The 21,520-nt window shown below is 39.7% G+C and overlaps 1 protein-coding gene across 1 annotated transcript in view; it reads right to left on the bottom strand.

The window, feature by feature from the left end:
- Window positions 1-19,049, bottom strand: part of LOC118455425 (C-type mannose receptor 2-like) — a 37,223-nt gene extending 18,174 nt beyond the window's left edge. Inside the window, exons 1-6 of the mRNA XM_087830040.1 lie at window positions 18,980-19,049; window positions 18,803-18,904; window positions 18,486-18,626; window positions 13,708-13,850; window positions 1,780-1,880; window positions 73-206 (exon numbers count right to left, since the gene is read on the bottom strand). Coding sequence (XP_087686166.1) covers window positions 73-206; window positions 1,780-1,880; window positions 13,708-13,850; window positions 18,486-18,626; window positions 18,803-18,904; window positions 18,980-19,049 — 691 coding nt within the window. The remainder of the gene's footprint in view (window positions 1-72; window positions 207-1,779; window positions 1,881-13,707; window positions 13,851-18,485; window positions 18,627-18,802; window positions 18,905-18,979) is intronic.
- Between the last annotated feature and the right edge of the window lie 2,471 nt (window positions 19,050-21,520).

Below are 21,520 nucleotides of genomic sequence, written 5' to 3'. Positions count from 1 at the left end.
TAAAATCTAGAATTATAATCATAGATAAAACTGCAAAACATTTATGAATAAATGATCTTAAAGAAACTGTACTGTGGTTTGGTGTATTTTTGCAGATCCATTGATGAGAATATGAACAAAAATAATCATTCCAAAACCTTCCCCATTCATTGATATAAGCACAGTCTTCTTCTCCACCATCATCAGGTTGTGTTGTTGCCCAGTACCTAGCAGGTCAGTGACAACAACATTATTTTATTATTATTGAGGAAAAAATGAGTCTTTGGTGTTTGTGTGAGGAGTTTTGTCAAACAAATTTTCCATCAGCAACTTTGAGTTTTTATAAACACTGCACATTAAGATCACCAAATTACAGATAACAATGGAAATAATATATATTTTATTTTACTTTTTTCAGTACATGGTGTTTGTTAGACAGGACTATACAAAGTATAAAGACAAACACATAAGCCCAGATTACACAGACATCTTGACTGATATAATAACTACTGCCTTGGCTCTAGTGATGGGTCGTTCACGAACGAAATGGCTCTTAGAGCTGGCTTTTTGACTTGTGCTTTACGCTGGGCAGAGGGGGGAGGGGCGGTAGTTACACTCGGTAGCACAGGAACAGAGCCAGAGGGAGAGAGAGAGAAAGAGAGCCAGGGACAACAACGTCACATTAGAAAGGTATAGTAGCCTAATCATCCACAACTATTTTAGGTTGCAGATGATAAAGAATTCAGAAAGTTTATTCATGCAGGCCCATATGACAGAGAATATGCATCTTCTTTTTGTTTTCATATTTTAATTTATATTTAATTGTGTTGTGGTTTGCAGTGTCTTGTGTTGTTTCACTTTAAATTTGTAAAAGGAAAAAGCTGAAAATTTAAATAGTTAAAATTTGAAACGTGAATAGTTGATTTTTGTATTATATGATTTATTTATTACATTTTATGTGGAGTGAATAAATAAAAGTATATTTACGGTGGCCCCTACAGACAAAGCACGTAAAAACTTCAAATCACGTACGAACTCAAATACACGTAAAAACACGTACAAACTCCGAAGCACGTACAAACTCCAAAGCACGTAAAAACTCAAAACACGTACAAAAGACAATAGAAGTGCTCCAGGATGCTAGGGCACAGTGTTGAGCTTTTGTTACCTAGTGGGTACACAAGCCAGCAAGTACCAATGACCGGATTTGGTGTGTGGTAGTAACAGGTAAATGAACTTTTTTTTTTAAATTATTTGAATATATATGAGTGCCTGTGTATAAATACACAAACAATACACACATGCTTTCAATTGTGTAATTTAAGTGATCTAGTAGCTCTGCTTTGGAAGTTCAGTTCATGCTAGAAATGTGTTTTGGAGTTTGTACGTGTTTTGTCTCTAGGGGCCACCGCATATATTTATATATAAACATATATAAATAAAACCACTTTTTTATACATTAGTAATTCCTTTTGTGCATAATTTTATATTATTGTTAATAATAAATTAATTAAAGCAACAAAACAACCTGAAGAGCTGGTTCGGAGCCGAAAGAGCCGGCTCTTTTTAGTGAGCCGAACCGAAAGAGCCGGATCTCTAAAAAGAGCCGGAAATCCCATCACTACTTGGCTCAGTGTGGCAAAAAACAAGTCATTTGCATGCATCTTTAAGCTTTGGGAAGCCGTTTGGCTCAACCAATATGCAAGCTGAACGATCTGCATTCATCTGTGGGTTTAACAAATTTTGGAAATATTTTGGAAATTTATTAAAAGTAATGAACTGAACCAAGTGAAGGCTTACATCAGAGTCAGTGGAGTCCCATCTACCCATTTCCATGTTCCCTCCTGTTCTTTGTCATTTAAACCAATCCAAACGTCTGTGGTGATCGTAGAGAGGAAGTTCTGTTTAATATGAAGAAAAATCATTTTATTTTACTTTAAAACCACAATTTTAGTCTATGCAGCGTTAGAGAATTGTGGATCAATATGGTTGTCATTGTGCAAGATAATTAGATAATTAGCAAGAATGCTCACCTCTGTTTTACACACACACACACACACATGTTCACACAAAAGTTTCTTTTGTGGTGATCATAGAGAGGAAGGTTTGTTTAATATGAAGAGAAAACATTTCAGTTTTAAAACCACAAGTTTTTATTTGCATATTTTACATATAAACTATGAAATTATTTTTATGTCATAGTTCGCATGCGAGAAAAAACATAATGCGAGCAAATGATGTCATTTAACAGGCGCAGTTAAATTCATCGCTTCTAAATTTAAAAAAACCCATGTGCTTAGAATGTGCATAAAGAAGCCATCGCACACCAAGATTGTCTGCTTTGCATACACTGCTATTTGTTTGTAATTTGAAAAATTGTTTGCCAAATAGTTATCAACAGTTATTCATTTCCTTTGTAGCAGTGGAAATACAGATAACTATCACTGGATTACTTTACTGCTGAACAAATCTTTTAAACTGTCCCCTTAATCTGGTGTACAACATAGCTCTTGTGATTTAGAAAAATCACTGTAATAAGAAGAATGCATCATTCCTAAAAGGAAAAAAAAAGAACAACATTAAAAAAAGAAAAAAGTGCATAAACTTATTATTATAAAATGTAAATGAATGTAAACTGTGCCTATGATGCTGCCTTTGAGTGCACTTTGATCAGTCAAACACAGCTGTACACATCTGGCTGCAGAGCTTCACTGACTGTGGGTTCAGGCGCCACTGTAATTCATCTAAATAATATTAAAGATTCTCTGAACAGTCAATCTGTGGACAGGAGAGGAGGATGTTACAGGCTGTCATTAGTAAGTAGCTCATTTGTCTGATCTGAACTAGTGTCTAATAAAACTGTTATCACTGTTGCTATAATTTTGTGTAAATCTAAAGGGTCTTATAGCTACATTATGCACCATCCTTGAAGCTGCTGCACGCTAGGTGTTTTAAGTTTTTATTAGTGGTGTCAATAGATTAAAAAAGATTAACTAACTAATCTCACAATTTTCTGTTATTAATCAATATTAATTGTGATTAATCGCAATTTCTTGATCAATAGCCTGGCTCCAATTACATTTTTTCAGCTTTATATTTTAAGGTTGTAACAGACATTTATGCAATACAATGAAGTAAATGCAGAATAAACACAAAGAATATATGCTGAAATTCAAAGTGAATTTTAATAGTTTTCATCAATCTTTAACACAGTGAAAACTTAAAAAACCTTCAAGGTCATCAACAGTTACTGAACCCCGGCCTAAAGGTTAAAGTGAATACCATAACAGAATACCATAACCATAAAGGGTGCACAAAACTCAGTATTTAAAACAGAAAAAGACACAGCTGAAAACCCAGAATGTTGAACATTTTCACTTAAAAAGGAGCAATTTGGCTTAGTCCTTCTTTGCACTAAGCCAGTTACTGAGACAGACTATTCTGTTTACATTATCTGATGACAAAGAAGCACGCTTCTTTTGAATGATGTGACCTGAGAGTGAGAATAAGCTCTCACAAGGCACTGTGGTTGCAGGGGTTGACAGGTACTTGACTGTGTGCAATAGGTGCCAGCCTGGAATGTGCTCCTTCTCTCTTTAACACCACTGTAGTGGACACTCTCCTACGTCAATTTTGGGCTCTGCTTTGTAAAGATTAAGACAGTGGTCATTAGTGTCTTCCTCTGTATCTGAATCAGAAGAACCCAGCACACATGCTGGCAAGGTTCAAGTAGTTCTTCCAGCTTTTGCAGTCTGTGAAGCTCCTGGTCAGTCAACATGGTCACCTTGCTGTTTTGCTGAGCCAGGACGGTGGTCAGCACAGATTTGTTTCTCTGGATCCGCTTGATCATCTCTAGGGTGAAGTTCCATCTTGTTGGAATGTCCTGAACAAGCGGTTCTGTTTGATGTCCATGTGCAGCTTGCTGTGCCTTTGATTCCTGAGCGTTTGCTGGACTATGCTTAAAATGTCCAACAATCTTGTGAAATTTGGCCAGAGCCCTTTCAAATGTGCTGTCATTAAGAGAAACTGTGACCATTCTTTTGCAGAATGTGGGCCATGCAGGGCTGTGTTCAAATGGAAGTAGTCTGGCGGCTGCAACCATGTTACGAGCACTGTTGGTGCCAAGCGTGGTTAGTCCTGATTGTCCCTGATTTTCCATTCGTTTGCAACACTCAGAAAATGGTCAGCACACACCTCAGCATAATGCCTCTCTTCAGTTTTACTCACTGCTAGTGCAAACGATTGTAAAGTCCAATCGTAATCAATAAAATGTGCCGTGACCCCCAAGTAATTATTGTTGTTCACCGAAGTTCAGTGGTCTCCAGTGAGAGCGACATTCCTTACTTGCACAAGCTTACTGGACTGCTGAGCCCTCTGGTCCTCATACAAAGCATGCAGTCTCGACACAGTGGTTCCTCTCAAGGGCGGATTGTAACATACATCTCCTGCTGTAGCGCGAATGACTTCTCTCAGTCCGTCATCTTCTACTATGCTAACTGCTCGTGAGTTTTTAGCTATCCAAATTTCCAAGGAATTGGTTAATTTTTCTCTAACATTTTTTGGTTTTCGTCCACGAGCACCATACTCCTGAAGTGTAGATTGGCGAGGTCCCGTAGAGGCGGATTCAGTTGGGTGTTTTGCTCTCAGGTGATACGCCAGTGATGAACTGCTTCTGTGGTACTTGAATTTAGCTTTGCAAACTGTGCACTTTACTCTCATTTTGTCCAACAAGCCATCAGGAAACTTCTTAAAGAGAAACTTTCCACCCAAAAGTCCGTCTTCGTCCATGCTCGCATGTGTTAGCTATAGTAGCATGGTATCACTTCTTTTTCTTCTAATCATTTCTGTCAGGCCAAATGCCAGCATAGCACAATGCTGCCCCCTCCTCCAGAGCTGCTCATGAGTTTAAAGATCTTAGATTACAGGAAATAAAAAACAAAAAACAAAACTGTGCTATAGGGATGGGTATCAAAACCCGGTTCTTGTTGAGAACCGGTTCCCACTGTTTCAATTCCTTGGAATTGTTTGCCATGTTTGCAAACGATTCCCTTATCGATTCCAGTCGCCCCGAATGACGTCACCACGTTGCGGGGCGTCATTTACCTGGCAGGAAACATGGCAGCTCAAACGCTCAAAAGTTTGGTTATATTTTACGAGAATGGATGACAACAGGGCAACTTGCAATACTTGAAAAGTAGATATTTCATTTAGAGAGGAAACACTACGAATATGCAAAAGCATTTGCTCACAAAACACGCGATGACCTTAAATGAATGTCGTGTTTTTAATTCCGCTCCGGACTCGTGAATCTCAACCTAGCAGCAGCGGTAACGTTTGCACGTCCTCTCCCGTTAATGCGGTAGGTAAATAATCAACTAACAGTGCATATTATGTTAGCGCGATCTGTCTTATTACAAAACCTGCCATTACTGTGCATTTAGGTGACCATGATGAGAGAGACAGACACAGTCTGGCTGGCTCAGACGCTGGCAGTTCTTGCTGCAGTCTATCGGTATCGTCTCCTTTCAGGCCAGGATAGACAAATGTCACCGAGCAGTGACTAAGTTTGAGGTAAAAGGCTTGCACCCATTTTGCCACAGCAGATACCCCCGATTTTCGGTAAGTGAATGTGTTTAATTGTAGGCAGGGACATTACTGGATATTCTTGTGTAATTGCTACAGAATAATTTATGTTATACTTTGTTATTGCTACAGAAGAATATTTATTTTATTGTTTTACATTTACAATTTTTTTTCCTGGGGACCCTGTGACACCCCATTGAAGAGCCATAGGCTGTGGATCTCTTAAGATCTCACTGTTGGGTTTGTAAGGCCATGTTACACCTAAATTTCTATCTTGTTCAAAGAGAAGATATAAAACAGTTCTAAGCTAATTGACCTTAGTGTTCTCCTTTTTAAAAAAGAATCGATAAGATAATCGATAAAGAATCGAATCGTTAAACAGAATCGAAAATGGAATCGGAATCGTGAAAATCGTACCAATATCCATACCTACTGCGCTAATTGCGTTAAAATTTTTAACGCATTAAATGTTTCACGTTGATCTCAACAATTAACGTGTTAATTTTGACAGCACTAGTTTTTATGCTTTGTGGTTTTACTGTATCTGTGCAGCTAACCAGCAGATTTACTTTAGTCATGTCTACTGTAGATTCATCACTGTGGTCTCGGGTCTTGGACCAGCACACATCTATCTGATGTCTGTTGTCACCGCTCAAATATTTGTTGTACAATTTTCTTTAAATTATTTACATTTTAGTTTGATCAATGTTTTTATTCAGTAAAAAATACATTTTTATTACAGTAAAATGTATAAATATTCTGCATTAAAACAGTCTTCAAACTCTATATAATTGTTTAGTCTTTAAATTGTACACCACAACTGAAGCTAATTCACTGTAGCTAAATCATACCACAATTTGTTAGTTGATTCATTCCTCTGTTGCCCCTCTCTGCTGTGGTGTGCCCCAGGGGTCTGTATTGGGCCCCTTATTATTCTCTTTGTATATGCTACCCTTGGGCTCCATATTTCAAAAATACAATATTTCTTATCACTTTTACGCTGATGACATTCAAATCTATTGTCAACTGACTGATGATTTGTCAGCATCACTGAACTCCCTGTACGATTGCCTGAGAGAGGTTAAAGATTGGCTGTCAGAAAATTCTCTCATTTTAAATGAGAAAAAAACTGAAGTTATGGTGTTCGACAGCCATATTCCTCGAGACCAGCTTGTTGCCCTGCTGGGGCCCCTAGCTAACTCTCTCTGTGATTCTATGCGTAACCTGGGTGTCTATTTGGATAGCTCCTTTAAGCTTGATAAGCAAGTATCATCTGTAGTTAAATCTGTTTTTTTTTCTACTGCGCCAGATTTCTAAAGCTAAGCATTATATACCACACAAGGACCTGGAAAAACGTATCCACGCTTTTGTGACCTCTGTCACAACCCGGCTCACAGGAAGTGACAATCAAGAGGGAGACCACACACAGGCTTTTAAAGGCTGTAAGACATATTTAATGAAATTAGGTAAAGCAACTTAAAGACCATTTAAAGGACATAACAGCCCTAACTGAAAATTCCATGATGGGTGCCAGACAGAGAGAGCCAGAGCCCAAAGCCAGCCTCTCTGGTTCAGTCAAGGTGTCTTTTATATACACTGGGACTGGCCTCTCAGGTGTGCTGCATCAATAATTGGGTCAGCTCCACCTACCTGCAAGAAACAGGTAAAAGAAAAAGCAAAACACAAGGCCAGCCCACTGGCCGTCACACTTCCCCCCATAGAACAGGGTCTCACCCTGAATTGGCAAACACATTTACATTATGAATTTACAACTAGAAGAACATGCACATATTAAATCCATAACATATATACACACACACCCTCACTTTCAACACCTTTTGTATGCTCAAAAATCATCTTCAGCTCAACTCCAACCTCAGCAACCTTGGTACCTAGGAGCAATTTAAGAGGAAGGAAAACGATACTGGAGAGGACATACTTTAAAGCATATGAGGAGCGAAGCTGCTGGTTACAAAGGGGCACGGGACAAAGCATCTGCCAAGACATTATCTTTGCCCTTAATGTGCTGGATATCCAAATTGTAAGGCTGCAAAAAGAGGGCCCACCGCATGAGCCTCTGATTTGGGTTCTGCAATGAGTTCAAGAAAGTGAGAGGGTTATGGTCAGAAAATACCTCAATTGGCCGAGCAGAATCTAAATATACCCTAAAATGCTGCAAGGCCAAGACTAATGCCAAAGCTTCCTTTTCAATGACCGAATAATTCAGCTGATGGGAGTTGAACTTCTTGGAATAGAAACTAACTGGATGTTCAGTACCTTGCTTGTCAGCTTGGACTAGGACAGCACCTGCACCAATGTGGCTTGCGTCCACATACAGCTTGAAGGGCTGATCCAGACGAGGTGCTAAAAGCACAGGTTCAGAGCACAGTAAAGCTTTTACATCCCAAAAAGCTTGCTGGCATGCTGCAGACCAAATAAACTTTACTTTGGCCTTCAACAAATCAGTCAGAGGAGCAACCACTGTTGAGAAGTTTCGACAAAAACAGCGATAATAACCGACCAGACCCAAAAATCTCATGAGTTCTTTTTTGGTTACTGGAACAGGGAACTCTTTGATGGCCAACACCTTTGCATCAACTGGCCTCACATAACCTTGGCCCACAACCTTACCAAGATAGGTCACAGTTGCTTTTGCAAATTCACATTTTGCCAGGTTGATAGTCAGATTTCCCCAAACTAGTCGTTCAAACAGAGTGCGAATACGATCCAGATGATCCTCCCAAGTGCTACTATATACCACCACGTCATCTAGGTAAACAGCACAGCCTTTCAGCCCATTAACAACCATATTCATGAGTCGCTGAAATGTAGCTGGAGCATTGCGTAAACCAAAACCCATGACTGTATATGAATAAAGACCAGTTGGTGTGATGAAAGCAGATATTTCCTGAGCTCTGGGAGTCAGTGGCACCTGCCAATATCCCTTCAACAGATCAAACTTGCTCACATGTTCTGCTGCACCAACTTGGTCAATACAGTCGTCAATACGAGGCAAGGGATAGGAATCGGGTTTGGTCACTGCATTTACTTTTCGAAAGTCTGTGCAACAACGTGGTGATTTATCAGCTTTTTCAACCAACAAACATGGGGAAGCCCAGCTTGATGACGACGGCACTGCAATGTTGTTTTCCAACATGTACTGAACTTCCTTATCAATTATCTTCCTCTTTTCCTCAGAAACCCTGTAGAACCTCTGCCGGATTGGTTTTGCATCACCCACATCAATATCATGCTCTATCAAAGTTGTTTTAGAAGGTGTGTCTCTAAACAAGGTTGGATACCTTTTAATTAATGCAGACAGTTCTGCACATTTGTCAGCAGGCAAATGGCCCAACAGCACATCCAAGCTCTGAAGAGTTTCTGAATTCTTCAGACGACCAAGCAATAAAGGATCATCAGGTGCTGCCACATCCTCCCCCCCACAATCCGACCGCGCCATCGTACAAGCAGTCAACCCTGGACTCGATGTGGAAGGAGAAATGAGAGAGCCTGACAGACCGACGGATAGAGGACGAACATGATAGGGTTTCAACAAATTAACATGGCAAAGTTGATTTCTTTTCCGGCGATCTGGGGTAGCAATCAGATAATTCTGTTCAGACAGTTTCTGTACCACGGTGTAAGGCCCAGCAAACCGTGCCTGGAACGGTGACCCTGCAATCGGCAATAAAGCCAAAACCTGGTCACCCGCACTAAACTGCTGCTCTTCAGAACGCTGGTCATACAAATATTTCATCTTGACCTGAGCCTTTTCAAGGTTCTGTTTTGCCAACAGACCTGCCACATACAGTCTGTGCCGAAAACCATTAACATAATTTATCAAGTTCACTGGTGGTTCACCTGACAACCACTTATCGCACAGCACTGTCAATGGTCCCCGAACTTTGTGGCCAAAGACCAAGTCATTTGGGCTAAACCCAGTACTCTCCTGGCACACTTCTCGCGCTGCCAACAGAAGCCACGGTAAACCTTCCTCCCAGTCACTCCTCAGGCAGATATCATCATCCACAAAACTGCATGACAGCCTGACTTTATGCAATGGGGCACAGATAGTGGTTAAACCCATGCCTTGAACAAGTACACACTCACCAGTATCAGTAACCTGTGAAAATGGCAACATGGAAGCTAAGATAAAAGAATCCTTCGCTCCTGTGTCACGTAAAATCTTTACAGGAACTTTATGAACATCACCCGGGAGTGATACAAACCCATCTGACACAAAATCCTCAAACCCCGAATAGCTCTCCGAGTCAGACTTAGGCGAAACTGGCGTCTCTCGAGAGACCACTGAAATTTCCCGTGCAGGAATGGTAAGAGCCGCAGGCTTAACCTGTTTGCCTGTACGTGCCAACTTGCTTTTCAACAAGGGACATTCTGCTTTCCAGTGTCCATCGCCATGGCAGTAGTTGCATGCTTGACCAAACTTACTGGGCTTCACACCACCAACGGCCTTCGCAGGAACCGATGACATAAACTTAGTTTGACATAAAGCTCTAGCGGGAGCACCAACTGAAAAACAGTTTCTACCAACCTGCCCCTTATGTGCCAAGATATATTCATCTGCCAATTTAGCAGCGTCAGAAACTGTTGTCACTTCCCGTTCGGCAATGTAAGTGGCAACCTCAGGAGGAACACAATTTTTAAACTGCTCCAATACCATTAACTCACATAAATCCTTAAAAGTTGACACTCCCAGTGCAGAACACCATCTGTTGAAGTGTTTAGTTAAATCCCTCGCAAACTCTATATGCGACTGCTTATCAGACTTCCTCCATGATCTGAAACGTTGACGGTAAGCTTCTGGTACCAACTCATATGCCTTCAGAACTGCATCTTTAACAGTAGCAAAACTCCGACAATCAATTGCACTGAGTGCTGAATAAGCTTCCTGAGCCTTTCCAGTCAAAACAGACTGTAACATGACAACACAGTCAGCTTCTGGCCACCCTCCCAATTCAGCAATGCGTTCAAAAAGGGAGAAAAAGGCATCTGGCTCTCTTTCATCAAATTTCGGCACCAAGCGCAAATTACGCACAATATCAAAAGTTTCAAGTCCTTGTGGAGGAGACTCTTTAGCCTCAACACCACCTGATAACTTGCCCGCCTTGATTAGGTCTAGCCGATACTGCTCTAGCTCCAACTTTTCCTTTTCTAAAGAATGCCTTACACGTACAGGTTAGATTATTGTAATTCTCTCTACTGTGGTCTCCAAGCCTTCTCTCTTCGAAGGCTGCAACTCGTTCAGAATGCTGCGGCCTTCTTACTGGAACTAGAAAATTTGACCCTATTACTCCGGCTCTTGTTGATCTACACTGGTTACCAATCAAATATCGCATTGAGTTTAAAATCTTGCTACTCACTTTTAAAATCCTGAATAACATTGCGCCCAGCTACCTCACTGACCTCCTCAATCTGTACACTCCTTGTTGTGCATTAAGATCATCAGGTCAATTACTCCTGGCCCAACCTAAGTTTAGACTGAAGACCAGAGGCGATCGTGCCTTTGCTTCAGCTGCACCCAACCTTTAGAATAGCCTCCCTGCTTCTATTCGAGCCTTGGACTCTATCCAATCCTTTAAATCAAGATCAAAAGCATATCTATTTGACTTGGCTTTCCTGACCAGTTAATACCCTTTTAAATCTTTTAAATTTTAAACTTTTAAATCTTTTATTAGATTTTATTAAATTTATTATTTTATTATTAATTTTACTGCTGTTTTTGTCTTCTTAGCAGATTTTGTATTTATCTAATTCTCCTGGTCTGTTAGTGCCTCTATCCTGTCTGTGCTAGTGCCCGATTTGTACCCTGTTATTGACTTATGTTGACTCTCCATATTACTGTGAAGCACTTTGGTGTGCCTTCGGGTTTTTAAATGTGCTATATAAATAAAACTGTATTGTATTGTATTGTATTCATATGAATCTAATTATGCTACATGGGATGTTCTGTGCACCAGTGAATGTACTGATTTATCACTGGCTTCACTTTAACACTGAAAAACATATAATTCTAGGACACGTTTTGAAGCACTCCTGTCCAGTTATGGTATGTGCAGTTACATGTGTTTGATGCAGACTGAGCAACTTTTTGTTCAAAGGTTTAAATGTCTGTATTTTGGCCAAAGTAAAAATTTGGCCCTTAGAGGTTCTGATGCACACTTCTTTTCCTGATCCTCGTTATGTGTTTTTTCAGTCATAAAAGCTTTGTAATACTGTACAATAGATTAATGGGACAGCTGTGACATGGCTTCACAACTTCAGAACTTAACTTAGATTTCTCTGGTTTGTAGGATTTGTTCAGCAGTAAAGTAATACAGTGATGGTTGTTTGCATTTACACTGCTATGCATCAAACATTAACTGTTGATAATTTGGTAAACTTTGTCTTTCAAAATGTAAACAAATACGGACACAAGCAGCGCCTATGTCACTTTCACTGTGTAACTGAATTTAACACAGTAACCTGAAGTGTCCATCAAGGTGACCAATCACATTAGGACCACCTTTCTCCTTTGCACTACTGCACCCCATCAGTCAAAAATGAGTTGATTTGCACAAGCAGGATTTCTCTCCAAGCACAGAGAGCTAAACACAAGGGCGTGAAACAGCAGCACTGTTTTACTGAAGATAAATTTCACAACAACAAATATAGTAAATCACTCTCGTTAACCTGCAGCATGCTGTAAATCTTTTTCAACAATCAATAAATCATTGTCACCAAAAACTTGTTGATGCTGTCTAAACAAGGTGATCAAGATGTTAATATATTCTCTCAGTGGTGTTACAGCCCTGGCCATATACAGAATCAGTGCGTGTCAGTATGTCTGTATTTTTTTTATATGTGTGTACTGTGCCTTTAAGAGTCTCAGCAGGCCCCTCCTTGGGTGAGCTGTTTTGGGTTGGCTTTGACCTGGCAGCTCCTAATTGGCCCCACTATCAACAGGCTGTTTTTTTTTTTTTTATAAAAACCTTTATCCTTCATAAAAAAAAAAAAAGTTCATAAAAAATTTAAAGAGATTTTGCTGATACACTTTAATTCAGCAAATGTAATGTAAAATAACCATATTCATCATGGTTTTTTAACTTTATTCTGATTGTGTTAACGTTAAGAAAAATGTTCATTTTTTTAATAGTACAACTATTCACCAAATAAGAAAAGAAAAACAGAAAATGTCTTTTAGTAATAGGATAAGATGGCCCCAACTGACAGCGTGCTCAGTGAATACCTCAGGCAGCGGAAACCCAAGGAAGAGGAGGAAGGCGAGGAACCATTATGGAAGGACAGCCCCCTCCATGGCATGTACCACCGGCAGATAGCGGAGGTGGCTGATATCCAGAAATGCTGCCATTGGCTGGACAAAGCTGGACTGAAAAACAGCACGGAGGCTGTGCGCAGCACAGGAACAAGCTCTGAGCACAAGATCCACAGAGGCTGGGGTCTATCACACCAGGCAAGGCCTCAGGTGCTGGCTATGTAAAGATGCCCCTGAGACAATCCAGCACATAACAGCAGGGTGCAAGATGCCAGCAGGAAAGGCATACATGGAACACCATAACCAAGTGGCCGGCATAGTGTACAGGAACATCTGTGCCGAGTATAACCTGGAAGTCCCGAGGTCAAAATGGGAGACGCCAACAAGGGTGGTGGAGAATGACCAAGCTGAGATCCTGTGGGACTTCCAGATACAGACGGACAAAATGGTGGTGGCTAACCAACCGGACATAGTGGTGGTAGACAAACGGAAGAAGACGGCCGTAGTGATCAATGCAGCAGTTCCAAATGATAGCAACATCAGAAAGAAGGAACACGAGAAGCTCGAGAAATAGCTCGGGAAGATGATGGAGGGTGAAGGTAACAGTGGTCCCAGTTGTAATCGAAGTCCTTATATATATATAATTACGGGTGAGGGTCAGGAGTCCCAAAATAAATTAAAAAAATACATCATTAAATAATTTATTAAATGTTTTAAATAGATGAATAGGCATGTAATTAATTACTTAAATATTTATTTATTTATTTATTCCAATTTTAATGAATTAATGAAACATTTAATTAATTATTTAATGGTGTGTTTAATTAATTCATTTTGTCACTCCTGGCCTTTCATATACATAAACACTGTACCTGTTCTTCAGGGCTGTCAATAACCACCAGATCTCCTCCTCTGGCTCTGCAGTCCATTCTGGCTGCATTCCAGGAATCAGATATTTCAGAGAGGTAATAGCAGTTATGGTTGAACTTACTCCATCCTATAGGACATGTGTTTTCTGGAAGACATTACCAACAAATACCACTTCAGCAAGTCACTGAATTATATTTAAAGAACTCTATAACAATGCTCATTTGATCTGTTCAATTAATTGGAATTTTAGTACTTCAATAGTTTTGCTTTCATCAATCACACCAACAAGAACAGTAATTTCCTGCGGGGAAATTAAAACAGAGTGGACTGTGTGAAAAAATAAGACAATGAAAACACTCTAGACAAATTTGTGTAACCACTTTGTTGGTGGAAGTGGGACCCAGATCCAGTTTATCAATGATGTGCTTTTTTTATTTGTTGTGATCAGTTTCATTTCTGATACTAAACTATTATTGTCTTGGCTGGAATGACCATGTTGCTGATGAGACTGCCCACAAATATTATGACTGCATCGTGGTCAGAACTGTTGTATTAGCACCGTGACAGGCTGGTGACCTGACCAGGCTGTACGCTGACTCTCACTCCACAGCAGCTGGGATAGGCACAAAACCTTCCAAGACCCTGAACTGGATAAGTGTAAGACAATGGGTAGATGTGTCTGTTAACCCACTTTCAGGCCTTTTGTTCACACATTGATATCTAAGGCAATGTTTGAACATCTAAAAACATTTTAGAGATAAAAGACTGAAATTTTCACAGACCTTTATTACCATCAAAATAAATCAGAATCTGTAATACATCAAAAAAGTCTTGACTAGTTAAAATATGAAAAAAGTCCAGCACTCCTGCAAAGAAAAGTGCTTGTATGAATGTTCGACTAGATCAGGGGTAGGGATGGGTATCGAAACCCGGTTCTTGTTGAGAACCGGTTCCCACTGTTTCAATTCCTTGGAATTGTTTGCCATTTTTGCAAACGATTCCCTTATCGATTCCAGTCGCCCCGAATGACGTCACCACGTTGCGGAGCGTCATTTACCTGACAGGAAACACGGCGCCTAAGCGGCTCAAACGCTCAAAAGTTTGGTCATACTTTACGAGAACGGATGACATCAGGGCAACTTGCAATACTTGCAAAGTAGATATTTCATTTAAGGGAGGAAACACTACGAATATGCAAAAGCATTTGCTCACAAAACACGTGATAACCTTAAATGAATGTCGTGTTTTTAATTCCGCTCCGGACTTGTGAATCTCAACCCAGCAGTAGCGGTAACGTTTGCACATCCTCTCCCGTTAATGTGGCAGGTAAATAATCAACTAACAGTGCATATTATGTTAGCGCGATCTGCCTTATTACAAAACCTGCCATTACTGTGCATTTAGGTGACCATGATGAGAGAGACAGAGTCTGGCTGGCTCAGATGCTGGCAGTTCTCGCTGCAGTCTACCGGTAGCGTCTCCTTTCAGGCCAGGATAGACAAATGTCACCGAGCAGTGACTAAGTTTGTGGTCAAAGGCTTGCACCCATTTGCCACAGCAGATGCCCCCGATTTTCGGTAAGTGAATGTGTTTAATTGTAGGCAGGGACATTACTGGATATTCTTGTGTAATTGCTACAGAATAATTTATGTTATACTTTGTTATTGCTACAGAAGAATATTTATTTTATTGTTTTACATTTAAAACAAATTTTTCCTGCGGACCCCGTGACAACCCATTAAAGAGCCATAGGCTGTGGATCTCTTAAGATCTCACTGTTAGGTTTGTAAGGCCATGTTACTCCTAAATTTCTATCTTGTTCAAAGAGAAGATATAAAACAAAGTTCTAAGCTAATCGACCTTAGTGTTCTCCTTTTTTAAAAATAAGAATCGATAAAGAATCGAATCGTTAAACAGAGTCAAAAATGGAATCGGAATCGTGAAAATCTTATCAATACCCATCCCTAGTCAGGGGTCAGCAACCTTTAGCACCCAAAGAGCCACTTGGACCCGGTTTCCACACAAAAGAAAACACTGGGAGCAGCAAATACTTTTTGACATCTAAAATGAAGATAACACTGTATATATTGTTTTTTTTTTTACCTTTATGCCTTGCGTGAACAACTAAAGTAAGTAAGTAAAGTTTATTTATTAAGCGCTTTTAACAGACAGGCAGTCACAAAGTGCTGTACACAAATATTAAAATAAACAATACAATCAATAAACATTATACACAATGTAAAAGATCAAATGTAAAGAATGTGAAGAATATAAAATACGTAGATCAACAAAAGGCTTGTTTGAACAGAAAAGTTCTTAACTGCTTTTTAAAAGAATCCACAGAGCAACTAATGTGTGTCAAATCCATGAAGTTTTACAGAGAAAATTACATTTTATTTATGTAATTAACACATTTTGAACTCTTAAAGAAATATAACAAAAGGAAAGATACCCAGCTGAACTAAAATGATCCAGCAAACAAAAACTGTTGTGAGCCGCCACCCTTATATCGCCTTTGGGATTTTGGAGCCTTGACCTGACTTTTAAAAAATAACTGGAAAAAAGCACTATGCTTCTAAAAAATGAAAAATAGATATTTGCAAAATTCTGCCTAAATATGTATTTTACCTGATTAATGTTTGTGGCAAGGCGTGGTCTGCAGCGCCGCTGCATGGGAGTCGGACGCACCTGAGCGGCACCCGCAATCACGCCTCGCTGCCTTAAAGTCTGTGCTCTCTCTGCTGTTGTGTTTTTGGGCTGTGAGCTGAAAAGCTACAGCCGGCTGTATGCATACAGCAACCGTGTGTGAAAAGTGGTCAATAAAGACATGCTGAAAAGCATGCTCATGGAAACGTTGTCGGGTCTGCCGTAGTATGTTTACAATGGGACTTCTACTCCTGAATCTCTGCGCACAGCGTCTGCAAATCGGGGCTGTACGAAGTCACTTTCATCTTTATGCAGGACTGTAAGCTGTCATCTGTGAGGCGTGAGCGGTTTTTGTTTTTAACATAGTTCACAGTGGAGAATAGCTGCTGACATAATGTGGATCCGAAGATCCATAATTGGCCTACCTGGGGTTGAAAGTCTCGATAAATGCACGGCGTTTCAGCGGGTATACCGGCTTCCGCCAGTGTGACGCTTATGTTGAGCGATGAAAAATAATAAAATATAATTTTAATTTTACATTTCAATATAACAATAATCTTCCAATTTAGAACTACAAGTTAAAAAAACAGAACTAAACACAAATAAAATACACTTCAGCTTCTAATTTATTTTCCAAAACCACCTGGAGCCGCAGTACAAGGACAAAAGAGCTGCATGCGGCTCCGGAGCCGTAGGTTGCCGACCCCGCAGGTTGCCGACCCCGCAGGTTGCCGACCCCTGGACTAGGTGAATGAGGCATGTTGAAAAAAAGTGCTTTGACTGCTCAAGCAGAGAAGAAAAGTGCTATATGTAGATATATATATCTTGAAATATATGAAGCTAAATTATCACAAAACCCATTAGATGTGTTCAAACTCTGAACCATAAAATTTGTATGTAAATGTGTGATGGTGTTACGGCCCTGGGCCTTGGAGGGAGTGAGACTGCCATGACTTGTGGGTGATTGGTTACTGGGAGACCCGTGCCAACCCTCTCTTATGCAGAATGAAGTGTGCCAGACCACACGGACGATTGGCTGCCTGGGGATCCCGTGATGCTCCAAGAGGCAATCAGTGGCTGATCGTGCCCACCTGTGGCTACAAAAGGCTGGAGGTCCTTCACTCAGTGGCTGCTGCTTAGGACTGAACATGCAGTTTGCCCTTTGTGCCTCCCTCTTCGATCTTTGTTGAACTTGTTCGTATTGCTGAACTTTGTCAAGCCTTGGCGCATGCTTGAACTTAGACTGATTAGAGTTTTGAGCTGCTAGCTGGCTGTGAGTAGAATTTTGTGATGCTGGCTTGCCTTAGTTAACCCTTAGCTTTTATTTTGTGTGTGTGGCCAGCTTGCCTTAGTTAACCTTTAGCTTTTACTCTTGACTGTTTTTTTCTTTATGTAATAATTGTTTGCACAGTGGTCTGTTGAACAGCCCTGTCGGTTTGTGTATGTTACTCCTTCCCTGACGCCTAGCAGAGGGGGTCGTAACAGATGGTCAAGCAGAATGTTCTAAAGAAAAAAAATGTCTGACTTTAGATCGAATGACTGTAACTACCTATATTAAGGTCTATTTGTTGTAGACTCATTAATTTATAAATTTAACTACAATTTCTATAAAGGAATCAATTTCAGCATTTTTGTACTGGTTTGATTTTGTGATCCAGTTGGCATCGACAATGTTGCTTCATGTTGCTACTACTGGGGTTAGTTTAATTGGTGAATCTAAATTGTTCATAGGTGAGAATGTGAGTGTGAATGGTTGTGTTTCTATGTGTTGGCCCAGCAATAGACTGGCCACCTGTCCAGGTTGTACCTTGCCTCTTGCACTATGGTAGCTGGGATAGGCTCCAGTGACCCTGAATTGGATAAGCGCAAGAGAATGGCTGGATGGAAATAAATTAAATGAAATGTCATCCAGCAACTTTCTTGGGTTGACTTTATGAATTTTGAATAATTTCAGTGAGTGCAAAGTCTTAAAGAACCACAATCCCAAATGACAATGCATATTTGGTCTCTTAATGCAGCATTTAAGTTTGATTAATTTAAGTGAATTAAATTTCTTCTCAGTGAGAGAAAAGGAGAACAGTATTTGCTAGAGAATTGAATCACTGTAAAGACAACGGTAAATAAAAGGACTCACTCAGAAGCACTTCAAGCTCTTTGAGATTTTCAGAGAGGTTGGCACGCAGCAAGTCTCTTTCCTCAGTCATGACAGCAAGTTTTTTACTCACAGTGGAGAGATTTGCATTCAGGCTGTCTCTTTCCTCAATCATAATGAAGTCTGAAATAAATATATTAGGACAGGTTTTTGAGACACAAAACATCTTGTGCATTCATACTTAGACTGCTTCTGATTTATTTTAAACCATAAAAACTTTGAACATTGCTTAGCTTGTCAAATATTAATTCAGCACTCAGTGGCAGTTTGAACAATTATTTATGAAGAATCAGACTCACAGTGGACACCATAAGTGACAAATCCAGTTAGAAGTAAAACACCCAGCAGACTCCACAACACAATAACACATAAATAACCATTCTCCTTACAGCTCTTTGGACCTGAAAAGAGAAGAAAAAAAGACTGAATTATACAACAGTAACAACAGCTGTTAAAATAAATCTATCACTTCCTACTTGTGTGATGTGTTGACAGTTTTGGGTTGTCTTGTTCAGCAGATTCAGCACTGGCAGAAATTTCCTCCATTGCTCACAAGCAGGCAAACTATTTCCTAAATGGTGAGATCTGTAGCTCAGCGCTTGTAACCTCAAATTATCAGTAGTTTCAAGTTCTTCTTTTTTTGAATGTCTGAGGATGTCACACATTTCAGATGTTGTTGATATGCTTTTCACAGCACTGATCGACCAGTAAAAATGGATCTGATCCTTTCTAAAGATAATTTTGTATATGATAGTCATATGAAAACTAATAAAAGTTAAATTTCTTTACGCAGTTCTTTTTAAGAACTTTAAAGTTTCAGATTTCAGGTTCATATAAAGAAAATGATCAGAAAGTTAGCAATTAAAACTTTAGGCTCCTGCCTAAAACCTTTAAGTTCTTATTTAGAAACTATATAGAAACATGCTAGATAGTATTTTTAATCACTTTTTAAAGATGGATTATTTACTGTCATTGCTACAGAGACATTTGTGTGATATGTGATTAAAAATAACCTCAACACAAGAATGAGATAATAACGTTACACATGAAAGTGCTAAAAGGGGAGAATTTCTCTCCCTCTCTCTCTTGCTTTTTAAAACATCCAGAAACTTGTATAACCATTATAATTTCTTGAAAACAGCACAAAAACAACAGGTCAGCTCCTAAAAATGTTAGATTAGCACAAGTGGAGAGTCGCAATTAGGAGATCTTTATCTGATTTAGCCTTCGATTGATAAACATGTTGTAAGAATCCTATTTTTAACTACCAAGAGTGCCACTACCATGCTAGTAGATGGCAACACCCTCTGTTAGGTTTTGTAATGTTGATTGTCATTTATGCATAGAAATATATACTTATATATGCTTAGAGTTTTATAATTAGTTTTAGATTGGTAGAGGTGTATAATCGATTGTGTAGTGATAGGATGTGTGATCCTTAATAGTCTGCAAAGGCTTTGTGCGCATTCCAGAGTGTTCTGGCATCCACACCCACACTCTGGGAGCATGGGAGAGGTCGTGCCTTCTCTTATTGTTTTATGGTAGGATAAACGTATCTATATCTGTTTTAGGCTAAGTGCCTTTTGTTTAGATGAACTGCTGGACTTCCAGACCAGCAGGTTTAGGGAAGTCATTTATGGGGTCACACTCTGACCCCACACACACACACACACACACTTACACAACGCACAGGCAAGGTACTCTTTGTTTGTATGTAGACATCGTATGTTAATGAACCTATGCATATTCATGTAACCTCAATAAACGAGCAGTGTTACGGGGGAGCGGACGAGAGTCTGACGGAGGTCAAGTGGTGGAACGACACTTGGCTCCAGGCAGGTCTCCCTCATGCATGAGTAACACGAAGAACTTTGCCTACTTGGTGTTCAATGCTTTTGCTGTGTTTTTAAATTGTCTCGTTCCAATTTTTTGCATTGATCCAATGCAAAAAATTGACTCTCTAGGTTGCAGGACAACAGTTTGACCAACCAGTGATCAGGCAATAAATTTAGTTGTTAATACAGTAAATTGGGAGATGCTTTCTGCTTGATTGATGCAGCGCAAGTAATTTACTGTATGAGGAAAATTCTATTTTTGTGATAACATTTTGAACATGCATTTCTGTTGTCCTGTCATCTTAGTGGGTTAATAGCTGATATGCAAATTAGTTGGTGGTTCTTAGATAAATGAACGGTGACTGAATTCTAGCACAAGTGAATGGGATGTGTTGGAGTTTGTTGTGTGTTGAGTGGAGACTCTAAAACACTGAGTTTCCTGTTTTGATGTGCGAGTGAATCCTGTACCTAGATACACAACTCTGAATACGTCAGAACAAACGTCTTTTGTGAAGTGCATGACAACATGTCACATGTTTTATGATGAAGGGAAAAAGGAAAACTGAATAAAATGGGTGTGTGGCCTAAATGAGTGAAGAGCACAGACCTGGGGATTAAACTCATATCTAATTACATATTAGGCTTATGTTGTGTGTTGTGCAGCTGATGATTGGTTTGGTTAATCTGGCTGATGATTTTTCTTTTGTTGTGAAGTTGAGCCTGCCAATTAGTATGATGGTATGATAAATCATGCTAATGGTATGATTTACCCTCCTGAGATGAGGAGCTTGTGTCATGACTTAACAAGGCCTTTTTATTTTGATACTTTCACAGTGCACTGAAAGTTTTGTTCGATAATCTTTGTTTGAGCAGATCTGCACGATTAGAACAAAAAGCGCTGTACGACACGTCGTCGAGAAAATTGTTACAAGTGAGCTTCTCCACATTAAAATGGGCTCGGGAGAAAGTCACTTATCTGGGACAATTAGAAAGAGAGTTCCTGCCCAAAAAGGATTCAGCGATGTAATCCGAGCTAAAGTTCTTCTTTTTCTTTTTGAAATGACGTCATTTTGCTGAGAGTGGAAACTAAATGCGACGATAGGTTCCACTATCAGCAAAGAAAGAATGAATGTATGAATGAATGAGTGAAAGAGAAAAAAAAACTGACTGACTGGTAAAAGC

This window comes from Neolamprologus brichardi, chromosome 16 (assembly GCF_056152115.1).
Source record: "Neolamprologus brichardi isolate AB-2024 chromosome 16, ASM5615211v1, whole genome shotgun sequence".
NCBI classification, from domain to species: domain Eukaryota; kingdom Metazoa; phylum Chordata; class Actinopteri; order Cichliformes; family Cichlidae; genus Neolamprologus; species Neolamprologus brichardi.
This window is presented reverse-complemented; position numbering and strand designations above follow the sequence as displayed.